Source organism: Hydra vulgaris, chromosome 15 (genome assembly GCF_038396675.1).
Source record: "Hydra vulgaris chromosome 15, alternate assembly HydraT2T_AEP".
NCBI classification, from domain to species: domain Eukaryota; kingdom Metazoa; phylum Cnidaria; class Hydrozoa; order Anthoathecata; family Hydridae; genus Hydra; species Hydra vulgaris.
Window position 1 is genome coordinate 19,782,781 of NC_088934.1, and position 12,687 is coordinate 19,795,467.

Sequence of the window (12,687 nt, forward strand, 5' to 3'; positions counted from 1 at the left end):
ATAATCATATGTTGACGCAATTTTATAGAGGTGGTTTCTGAAATTTTGACAGAGACATAATTTATGAACATAATAAATAAATTATAATAATAAATAAAATAAATTAATTATAATAATAAATAGTTACAAAAATCATTATACTTATGTATTGTTTTTATTTTATATTTTTTAGCATTTTTTAAATTACAAAAGGTTTTGCTTTTAACAATTTTTTTTAATGTTCAAATCACTTTATTTTGTTGGTTAAAATAATATTTATGGTCTCAATCTGTTGGTTCTAATATCTTTAGTCTTTTTCTGTTGGCTATAATATTTGTAGTCTTGTTTTGTTGTTTATAATATATGTAGTCTTGTTTTGTTGTTTATAATATATGTAGTTTTGTTTTGTTGTTTATAATAATACAGTAACTTTAGTATAAATATTTCATTCTTAGTCAATTTGTTTTGTTTTATTGTCACAAAACATAAATTTTGTTGTCATCCTAATTTTGTGCAAAAACTTTATTTGAAGGTAGATGAGGAAAATGGTCCTGTCTTAACAACCATTGTGGAAAATCATTTTGATTCTATCAGAGTGTTAAAAGGTGGGAAAAAAAGTATGTCAGGACATCGACAAAGTATTGTAGTGTAAGTATATTTTTTATGTTTACCACAAAATCTAATTGTTTCACCTCTTTTGAACCAATAAATGTATATGTACACATAAAAGAGCATACTTAGGTTGGCACTCTGATATCTTACTGAAATAGGTAACTGCTGGGGGCTTAAGTACATACATCAACTGATATGAAGAGAATATGCTGGGAGTTGCTTCTAAATCTACTGAGGGTTTAGATTGAGGCTGTGATAAGTTTTTTTTATTGATCTTTGTTTTTTTGTCCGAACTGGTTGTCAGAAAGTTTTGTTGACAAAAAGTAAAAATTAAAATGCAAGACTGGAATTTTTTTTTTGTTACTTGATAGACTGCCTGCCCCAACCAAACCCTCCGTCGATGTAGCAGCATTCCCTTGCGAGTCAGGCTATAAGGTAGTCGATGTAGCAACACTCCGTTGCGAGTCAGGCTATTTGTCAGTCGATGTAGCAGCACTCCGTTGCGAGTCAGGCTATTTGTCAGTCGATGTAGCAGCACTTTGTTGCAAGTCAGGCTATAAGATAGTCGATGTAGCAACACTCCGTGCATGATTTACAGTAAAAAAAAATAAAAATAAAAACATTGTTTATATTATTAAAAACACTCAGAATGTTTTTAAAAACATTCTGGTCAATTAAATTTGCGTTTTTGCTATTTTTTTAAAAAACAATGAATTTGTAATTAAATTAATGGTTTTAACTTTCTGACAACACGCAAATGTTGGACGAAAGTCAAAAGTAATTAAAAGTGACGTATGTGTTGGCGTAAGAATCATTTTTTTCCTTCCGTACTTCCCAAATCTATAGAAAATGCAAATCTATAGAACTATATATATATATATATATATATATATATATATATATACTCTTGCTTGGTCGTCTTTAATTTTTATGATAAAATGTAAACTTTATGTTTAAAAAAAAAAAAATAATTTAGAAGATTGAAAAAAGTTTAAAAAGTTAAAAAAAAAACTTTTTAAATGATAGATTGCCTGCCTAAACCAAAACCCTCAGTCAATGTAGTCGCACTCCTCGCATGTTCTACCTATTTGTCAGTCGATGTAGCAGCACTCCTCACATCTTTACCTATTTGTCACTTGATGTGGCAGCACTCCTCACATGATTACCTATTTGTCAGTCAAACTAGCAGGGCTTTACCTATTTGTCAGTTGATATAAATAGTAAAAAAATCAAAATCAAAGTATTCTGAATATTTTAAAAATTATTCCAGTCTATTATTTTTCATTTTTGCAGTTTTTTAAAAAGCGATAAAATTTCGTTAGTGTTCTCAATACAGTTTAATGGTTTTTAATGGTTTAATTATTTTTTTGCATAAAGTGTACTTGATTTTGTCTTTTTTAAACGCAAATAATAATAAAATTGTTAAGAGCTATTTTTTACCACAAATGGTAAATTTAGATTCGAAAATCTAAAATTATATATATATATATATATATATACAGGGCTTGTGATGAAGAAAATCGTTAAGCATGTTATACCGCGCTCGTAAACAGACATAAATAAATAAAGACATAAATAAATAAAGGAACAGCTTTATTATCCCATCACACACTTAGTACGTTTTGGTTGTATATTACAATGTGTTACCATCTACCTTTAAAAAAATTTGTTTGTAAAATTGTTTTGTAATCTCATACTTAGAAAATGTTTAGCTTCAATAAGTCTTTAAATTTTTAACAAAAAAGAGGCAACAGATTTATTATTATTCATGATTGTTTCTGTTTATCAGGCACTTCGATCTTTGATCTAAATATATGGGATGTAGCACATATTAAACTAAATATTTCTAGTTTCCCATATAATTAAATCTTAACTAGGCTTTAACATTTCAATTTCTCTAAGTAAACATGTCTTAAATGAACAAACAGCTAAGAAGTTTGGCTTTGAAACTCTGCAAATTTCAGAAATTTTTCTTGTATCATGTTTACATATAATATTGAATTGTTATGGTTTTTTGTGAGATCGTCTAGTGTTTTTGCCAGAAACTTTTGATTTGCAATGGCCATGTTTCTGTCACATTCTTTAGAGGAGTCATGCCTATACAGAATGTGACAGAGTTCTAATTGGTAATGAAACAGTAATGCTGTCAAGTTTTTCAGTTTCATAAACTAGATAATTCAATCAATCTAAAACTTTTTATTTTATATTTTGTATAGCACATAAGTTGCAAATCAATTTAATATCCTTTACATTTAAGATAATTGATAATTTAAAATCATGCAGCCTAAATTATGCAGCATAGAATATACATCATCAGACCATCTGTCTCAAACAGTTTCATCATAGCAATAAAAATATAATTTTTAAGTTGAAAGTATATTAGTGTTTAGAAAATAAAACAGCTGTTGCCTGGAATAGTATACATATTGGTTTCAAACGTTTAGGCTTTTTTTTTTGGGAAATCCAAACAAATTACTTTACAATTAAAAGCGTGATGAGTTGGAAGACATGAAGCTCTTTCCTTCTAATAAAGCATTTAAGCTTTTCTCTGATGGAGCTGGAGCAATACATCCAAAACATTCTTTTTTTGCTATATTTTGTTAGCAGTATCAAAATCAGAAATCATTGAGTCTTTTTTTTACTTTGTTAGGATACAAAAGGTACACCTTATGAGTTAAAACAAAAGTTGAAATAATTCAAGAGAAAACTTTTGTCATTATAAAAAAAACTTATTTTATATATATAATTTTTTTTTTTTAATGTTTTTCTGTGAATGTAACATTGTTTACTTCATCAGATGTATTTTTCTTAAGGATAAAAGTTAGTTTCGTGATTTGCGCTTTTATTATCATTGGTTAATTTATAAATTACTTGGACAACTGTGTTTTTTACCATGACTTGCAGCGGAGTGCTGCTACATTAACTGAGGGTTTGGCATGAGGCAGGAATCTTTTTATTCATTATTCTTCATTTTTTTCTTCTTTTTCTGAAAAAGCCATATCAATTTAGATAACCAAAAAAAGTGAGCAAAAAAAAAGGTATACTTATGTAAGCAAATATGATGCTTACATAAATATACTATAGTAGATAGTACCTTTAATAATAATATCTTTTTGTTGCAAGGTAATGTCTTATATTTAATATTTTTGTTTTTGGTTGGTTAATGCATAAGAATGATTCACTCATCCATATAGATATGTATTCAAGACAATTTGGTATACCTATGTACATTTTGGTATATATTTGGTATATAATATATATATATATATATATATATATATATATATATATATATATATATATATATATATATGTATATATATATATATGTATATATATATATATATATATATATATATATATATATATATATATATATATATATATATATATATATATATATATATATATATATATATATATATATATATATATATATATATATATATATATATATATATATACAGAGGCTGCCTTTGAACTTTGGAGGTCCTGAGCAAGACCAAAATGTGAGGCCCCCCTGAAATGAAAAATTTTTTTTTTGATTATTTTTATTAAATTATTATTTAATAATTATTACTTGATTTTACGAGCTCTAATATTAGCAAATGTTTCAACTAATGCACTAATATATATGTTCTTTAACTCGTCAATTTCAATTGATATCTCAGCTAAGCCTGTAAGTCTGCACTGTAACATATTTGACCTTAAGTAGGTTTTAATTAATTTAAGTTTTGAGAAACTTCTTTCTGCGGAAGCAACAGTGAGTGACAATGTCAATAAAATTCGCAATAACTAAATTTGGAAAAGATAGTTCGTAGTGATTTTCTAAAATAAACTTGATCAGTGCCTTAGGGAGCATTTTTCCTGGAACCATACTGGATATTGCTTTGATTTCATAAAATAATTGATTTGAAATCACATCTGAATGTCCATCTTCAGTTAAGGCAACCTCTAAATCCTTGCTATGTTTCTTAAGTGCTTCAGTATTTTGGGTGGCTTCTGGAATTTTATATAAGAATCCAAAAAGCTCAGAAAGTTCTTTCAGTTGATTAAATCGACTTGTTAAAGATGATAGCACTTGATCTACCAGTACATTGAAACCTTCCACCACATACTGTGTTTCTGGATTTAAAATTGGTTCATCTGCAGATTCATAGGAAAAAAGAGTTTTTTTTGGGGGGGACGAACTGTGTTTTCAGCTTCAAACTGAGGACTTTCTCAAACTTGAGGAATTCTAATTCTTCTGCAATTTCCATAGCAAAAAGTTTGGCATCCTTAATTCCTTTATCACGAAAGTCATTAAAATACTTGAGTAGTTGTTCGATTTCGGTTTGTGCTGTTGATAGATCATAGTCTGGAGACTGCATTTTTTTGCTGACCAAATTTACTTGAAATAATATGTCATACCATACGCTCAAGCTTACCATGAATGTAAATTTGGACATTTGCTTGGCAAGATTATTTGCCTGAAATTTGGTAGATGTATCATACTCTGAACTGTTAGCAATTTCAACTAGAGCATTATAAACTTTGGAATATTCATATTTTAATGTCTTTAAGCATTCCAATCAAGACTCCCATCAAGTATCAGACAGTGGATTCAAAGTCAAAGTTTGATTTCATTAAAATGGCCCATCTGATATTAGAACCTGAGAAAAAGTTATAAACTTCTTGTACCAAACCAAAAAATGACACTGCTTTTGAAGAAGATTTTGCAGCATCACATACCATCAAATTCAAACTGTGGGCACTACATGGCACAAAAAACGCTCTAGGGTTAATGCCTCTTCTTTTTTGCACTCCAGAATGAATCCCTTTCATGTTTGCTTCATTATCATATGATTGACCTCGACAATTTAATATATCTAGACCTGCTTCTGTCAAATGTTTCAGGAAAGTTTCTGTTAAAACTTCACCGGTTGTCCTATTTACATCAACAAATCCAATAAAATGCTCTTCAACTGCAAATAACTTGCAGTTGTAAAATTTAAAATTATAGATTTCTTTATCTCTGAACCCAAAAGTTGAATAATTTGGTTTTGAATGTTTTTGCCAAGATAGTGATCACTTACTTCATGTGATTTAATTTTTCTTAGATGCTCTTGAAGTATTGGATCAAATTCTGAAATCATTTCAGTCAAGCCCAAAAAATTTCTATTGCCTTTAGAAAATAATTTATCAGTGTGTCCTTGGAATGCTAAATTGTGAGAGGCAAGATATTTTATAACTGAAATTATTCTCTTCAAAATGTTTTGTCGATACTCCACTTATAATTTGATTTTTTTTAAGTTGCATTCATTGACAGTCTCATTTTTCTTCATTCTTGCAGCCAAATCCATCCACTTTATAAAGCATTTATTGTGGTTTACGGACTTCTCATGGTCCTTGAGATCTTATGTTATATGTTTCCAATCAGAATATCCATTTTCAGTTAATTTTGTGCTCTTTTTTCCGATAGAAAATATTTTGCAAGGAAAACAAAATATGCTGTTTGAATGCTTGGAATAAACTAACCATTTTCTTTCATAGGTTTCCCTATTTGGAAAATGCCCTTTATAATACATCACAGAGAATTTTCGTCCATGGTCATCTTTTGGAAAATCTTCCTCCTTCAATTTTATAGGACCTTGTTGAACCAGAGTTTCTCTAAATGAATTCATTAAGATTTTGGGCCAAAGAGCAGGATCCTCAATTCTGAAATGCAACAATTAAGGAAATTAGAATTGGATCTTTCATAAGAAAAGAAAGATTTATACAGTAGAGTCTCGATTATCCAACTAATACGGGACCAAGGGGTGTCGGATAAGAGAAAAAATTGTTGGATAACAAGGATATGGAGAATGAAAAAAAAAAATTATATGTATTAGTAGGTTACAGTTCTTAATGTGATTGTGCATATTTATATTATTTAAGTAATGCAAAACAAGGCAAAAATATACAAAATATCAATAGAAACTATGAAAAGGAAAGGGAAATTAACAAATAAAAAAATGGGAAAAAAAAATTTTTTTTGGATAACCGAGTGCCGGATAACAGGGACTGTACTGTTTTCATACAAAAATAATTTCCTACTTACTGTGATGTTGATGGAAACGTAATATTTTCTTCAACAAGATTATTTTCTGGAACATAGAGGGGCTGTTGATCATCTTCGGTTTGAGGGCCATAAATCCCATTATCTTCTTCAAGCTGTATTGGACCTGGATCGTCTTCTCCATGATGATGAGATAATGTATCTGGATCTTCTTCAAGTTGTATTGGACCTGGATCATCTTCTCAATGATGATAAGGTAGGGTATCTGGATCATCTTCAAGCGCAGGAAGATTGTTAAGATCATCTTAAGGTTGTGGATCTTCAAGATGAGGGATATCATCATGATGAGGACGATGTGCAACTTTAGAAGTAGCGATCTTTTGAGTATTTGGATCATTCAGTGGCTTAAGGTGACTCAAAATTGAATTCTTCTGAGTGGAGAGGTGTTTTTCTTCCTCGAGTTTTCTTCTTCTATTATTATGACCAGATTCAAACTTTCTCCCATTCATAATTACTGTCTGATGAGTTTTGATGTAGCAAGCAATTTCCTTCTACGCCAACAAGGATGGAGAAACAAAACAGAACTGACTGAATGAAAGTAAAAAAGCCAAAGTACTTTGGAAAAACAAGTATATCCATAGTTGTAGTATATTTATTCCGGTTGGTATGCTTTTCTCATTCAAATTGTTCAAATGTTCAAAGTTCGCAAATCCAAAGAAAAAGATTTGACAGACATGTAAAAATATTAATATTTTTATTAAAAAATATATATTTAAATTTTAAAATTATGAGGCCCTAAAAATCCTGAGGCCCCGGCAAAATCTAGAATGGACCCCCCCCCCCCGCCTCCAAAGGCAGCCTCTGTATATATATATATATATACACATATATATATTTTGGTATATGTATATACTTATATGCAGATTGAGCTTGCCTAAATCCTAAGTTGATGTATGCTATGAATCATTAGCAAATACTTATTTCAGAGTGATGTCATTAGTGGTGTTTTATTCAAATTTGAGAGAATAAAACAACTTTAAATGAAATTCTAAATCATAAATCAGAAAATGTGTATTGTGAATGAATCCATAAATCTGAGAAAGTGATAATTAAATTTATTATTTTTCTTCTATTTTGTGAATGAATGAATGAAAATTTTCTAAGTTTGTTTAAGCAATAGTTTTTTTTATCAGGAAGCATGATGAAAACCAATCTTTTATGGAAGAACAGAGAAGCAGATTGTGTCCTAAGGTTGGCTTTTTTTTTTTACTACATCTGCTTTATTTAGTATATAAAATAATACGATATGGACACAAGATCTGTTACCTTGTATTAAATATTAGCAAAACAGTTTTCATAATAATTATATATATAGGTAGAAGGACGTATTCGATTAGTTGGTGAACCAGAAAAAGTAAGGATTTTACTTTATCTTTTTATTATTTTCCCTATTATTTATCTTTTTTTTTTTTGCTTGAAAATATATACTTTGCAATGCAACTTGAACTTTACTTGTTGAAAAGAAGTTATAGTAATCTCACAATTTTTTAATAATTAAATTGAGGTTTCTCCTGAGTACGTGCGTCGTAAATCAAAACTTTGCTGCCAGTACCAAAACAACAATATGCCGTCATTAGTAGTTGAAACGATTGAAGAAACTCCAGAAGAAGAAAGTAGCAAATTGTTCACTGTGAGTGAGAAAACTCTTGGGGATGACTCTGATATTGAGGATATTATGCAAGGGGATCAAATGAGAGTAAGTTATGACATATATATTATTGTGTTACTTGAAAAATCTGCTTTACTTTATAGAAAACACTTTATATTATTCATTTACCATTTTAGGAGGACATTGATGATAAAATCAGACTTGATTTATGGGAAGCAGTTGGTATTGATGACTTACAAAAAGTTAGTTTTTTTCTTCTTCACTTGTTTATTTCATACTCAATACTTATATCATGGCTACTATATCGGGTTATAGCTTTTATGTCATGTTTATACTCAAGTTTTGTGTCATGTTTACAAGAAGGATCCTTTGTGTTATGGTTACATTGTGGTTAGGTAGTAAAAAAAAAATTCTCAGACAGTTAAGCTATTTTTTAAACTATGTTTGTTATGTTAATTATGTTTTCTAGGTTGAAGAAATAGTTGGAAAGAGAACTTTAGATTTTAAATTTTGGACAATGGAGAAGACTCTCCTTCATCATGCAGCACAACACAACTCTGTTAAGGTTTTTAGTTGTTGAATCTTATCATTTCATTTATTATAAAGTACAAATTTTTTAGTGTATTTTTTTTTTACTAAATGTATTTTATTTTCAGTGTCTAGCTTACCTTATAAAAAACTCTAACCTCACAGTTCATGTTCGAGACCAAATATTAAAGGTATTGTTTGAATTTAAACTATTAATTTGCAGCATTTTGCAAAAAATATATTTTTGGTTGTTGGTTAATCACTTAATTTTAAAATTCATTTTAATTGATGTTTAATTGCATTAAATATTTAGAATACAGCTCTATTTTACGCTGCAGAATATGGATGCAAAGAAGCAGCATTGATATTACTTGATAATGGCTCTAAGATCAATGCTAGGAATACTTTATGGGAGACTCCACTGCATTTGGCTTGTGAACACGGTCATGTATGTATATTTGATTTAGACTTAGTCGCATTAGCATCTCCTTTTTTTGTTGTAGGTATTAACTGTGCATACCTAGTTTGCTAATCTGATATATATAATATAAATACATCATTATTGTATTTAACATTTCCTTTTGACAAATTTTTAAAATGTTTCTTTTGATCAACTACCACTTTGTGCGGTCACTTACGGCATACACACCGTAAGGGGTGCTATTTGTAACGCGCAAAATAGGCAATGTGGTTTTTAGGGTCAACATCTTAAAAATTTTGCAGCACATAAAAACTTTGCTTTTAGAGGTTATCTATTAGTTACGTCAACAAAATAGGAGAGAGGTAAAATTTGCCAAAAAATCGTTGACATAATGAACAGCCTCTTATGTGACTTAATAATGTTGCTCATGGAATAAAGTGATTAATAGCCAACTGATATAAATCCGAATTTTTATCATTTTCTATGTTTTAGGGAGAAGTCATTATACTACTTTTGGCACGAGGAGCGGATCGATCACTAAAAAATAAAGGTATTTTTCAGAAAAATTATTATTTTTATATATTTTTATTAAATTAGTACTAACTACTGTTTACAATTTTAGACGGAGAAAAGCCGAAGATATGAAAAAAAGAACAAAAGCTTACTTATTATATTATTTTTAAATAATATTAAATAATTTAATTTAAAAAAAAATTATATATAAATATATATATATATATATATATATATATATATATATATATATATATATATATATATATATATATATATATATATATATATATATATATATATATATATATATAATTACATTTTAATATATATTTGGGAACTTGAACTTTGTAATAAAGTTAGTAGTTTTTTCATAAGAATAATTCAAGACTATTTGTCGCGTAATGTGTGGCATTTTAAATTCTTTACGCGTTAAATATATTGCGAGACGCATTTATTAAGCACTTGTTAATCGATATCTTGCAAGTCGACAATTACAAAATACAATAATACCACGCAAGATTTAATTAAAACAGCAATACCAGATAAGAAATTAAATTACAGAAGCAATACCACAAAATAAATTAAATTGCAGTTCTTTGCGAGTGATTAATTTACAGCGACGATGCTACAGAATTAAATAACTTAGAGTAGGAATGCTTTCGTGTGACAAATAAATTAGTATCATCAGCAAATATAATTGTTATTGACAATATACAAATTAAGCAAGTAACAGTAACCAACTTTCTAGGTGTTTGTATAGATGAAAATCTTACATAGAAAAATCACATAAAAAACTTATCAAGTAAAATTTTAAAAATTATAGGAATATTGTACAAAGCAAGAAATGTTTTAAATAAATACTTTAGTGCAATTATATCACCCATTCACATAAACTATGCAAACATTGCTTGGGGTAGTACAAATAAAAACACATTTAAACCTCTTTATTGTCAGCAGAAGCAATATACTCATGCCAAGCCTCTATTTTTTGAAATTAAAGTTTTTAATATTTATGAGCTTAATATTTTTAATCTTCTTTATTTTATATTTAAATGCAAAAGCAATTCATCCCCGATTTCTTTCCATAATTTGTATAACGAAATAACTTTATTCTGTAATGTATTGCCCATCTTGAGCAATGACCATTTGCAATCTTTCAGGCAACATCATAATTCCACGTTCATAAAACTTCTGGTTATTATCAGCAAAAAACTGAACCAGGTACGATTTAAAACTGAACCAGGTACGATTTGACATCATCATCATTATTGAAATTTTTACCATTCAAGGAGTTTTGCAAAAATCGAAATAAAAAGTAATCAGATGGTACAAGGTCAGTACTATATGGTGGATGTGGCAAAACATCCCAACCAAACTCTAATTATTTTTGCCGAGTGACCAAAGATGTGTGTAGCCTTGCTTCATCATGATGGAATACAACACCTTTTTGATTTGTCAATTTGGGCCGCTTTTCTTTAACTGCATTGTTCAATTTTGTTAGTTGTTCAATGTAGACATCTGAATTGATCGTTCGGTTGGGTGGTAAATGTTCAAAGTAGACAATTCCTTTGTAATCCCATCAAACTGGTAACATAACTTTCTTTTGATGAATATCAGCTTATTATGTTGTTTGAGCTGGCTCGGTCTACAATCTTTTCCGATTGACATTGTTGTAAGCAACCCATTTTTCATCGCCAGTTATCAATCGTTTTAAAAATGGATCATTTTCACTACGTTTTTTTAACAAATCGCAGATGTTAATGCGTTATGTAAAATGATTTTCTTTCAGTTCATGAGGAACCCATATATCAAGTTTTCGTACATAGCAAAGTTGTTTTAAGCAAATTTTAATGCATGTATGTGGCACATGAAGCTTCTTTGCAATCTCACGTGTTGTACTGTGATGATCCGAATCGATTATTGCTTTGATTTGGTCGTCATCAACTTCAACTGGACCACAATGTTTTTCATTTTTTGATTGAAAAATCACCAGAACGAAATTTGGCAAACCAATCTTGACACTGCCGTTCTTTTAAAGCTTCGTGACTATTAACAGCACATAACTTTTTGTGAACTTGCGATGCGTTTTTTCTTTTCCGGAAATAAAAAAGTAAAATATGACGAAAATGTTCGTTTTGATTTTCCATTTTTCAACAGACGCCAAACAAAAACTACACAACCGATCAAAAAAAATTTTTTACTGATTGACAGTTGTACCAATTATCAAATAACAAAATGTGTTTTACATTTCGATTACGTCAGCAAAGCTAAAAATTCAACTTAAGCCATCTATGAGTGAAATCCGCAATTACTTAGTCACCAATCCCATAGTTTTAAAAAATTTTACTGAGGATTTTATTCATCGAAATAACTACTTTTCTTTTAAACGAAAGCTCAAAGAACTCATTTTTACGATCGAAGATTTATCAATACACTTTTGATATTTTTTATTGATCTTATAATTATATTGAGTTTATAAAAATTATATATATATCATTAAGAACTGTAATATGTAACAATGTATCTTGTATTTGTTACGGAATATTTTAAGTTTCTTACTCCGTTAACTTATTTTTTATCTTTTAAATATCTTATAAATTTAAAGACAAACATTTCTTAGCGGTACTCGACGACAAGACCGTTGGTCTTCTACGAGTCTCCGCGTTCTTTTAATATTTAATAACGTTCGTTATATATATATTTTTTATTATTATATATTTGTACTTTAAATATTGTAATGAAATGCTTATTTAAAATGTAATAAAAAGAACCGATATATATATAAACATATATATATATATATATATATATATATATATATATATATATATATATATATATATATATATATACACATATATATACATATATATATATATATATATATATATATATATATATATATATATATATATATATATATAT

At 28.6% G+C, this 12,687-nt stretch overlaps 1 protein-coding gene across 2 annotated transcripts in view; it reads left to right on the top strand.

Annotated features, from left to right (window-relative positions):
- Nucleotides 1-9,905, top strand: part of LOC136071989 (5'-nucleotidase-like) — a 32,866-nt gene extending 22,961 nt beyond the window's left edge. For both annotated transcript variants that reach the window (XM_065818991.1, XM_065818990.1), the window contains exons 14-23: nt 512-627; nt 7,822-7,879; nt 8,004-8,042; nt 8,193-8,384; nt 8,474-8,539; nt 8,767-8,862; nt 8,954-9,016; nt 9,139-9,273; nt 9,739-9,796; nt 9,869-9,905. In XM_065818991.1, coding sequence (XP_065675063.1) covers nt 512-627; nt 7,822-7,879; nt 8,004-8,042; nt 8,193-8,384; nt 8,474-8,539; nt 8,767-8,862; nt 8,954-9,016; nt 9,139-9,273; nt 9,739-9,796; nt 9,869-9,891 — 846 coding nt within the window. In that variant the 3' untranslated portion in view covers nt 9,892-9,905. The remainder of the gene's footprint in view (nt 1-511; nt 628-7,821; nt 7,880-8,003; nt 8,043-8,192; nt 8,385-8,473; nt 8,540-8,766; nt 8,863-8,953; nt 9,017-9,138; nt 9,274-9,738; nt 9,797-9,868) is intronic.
- Nucleotides 9,906-12,687: the final 2,782 nt, after the last annotated feature.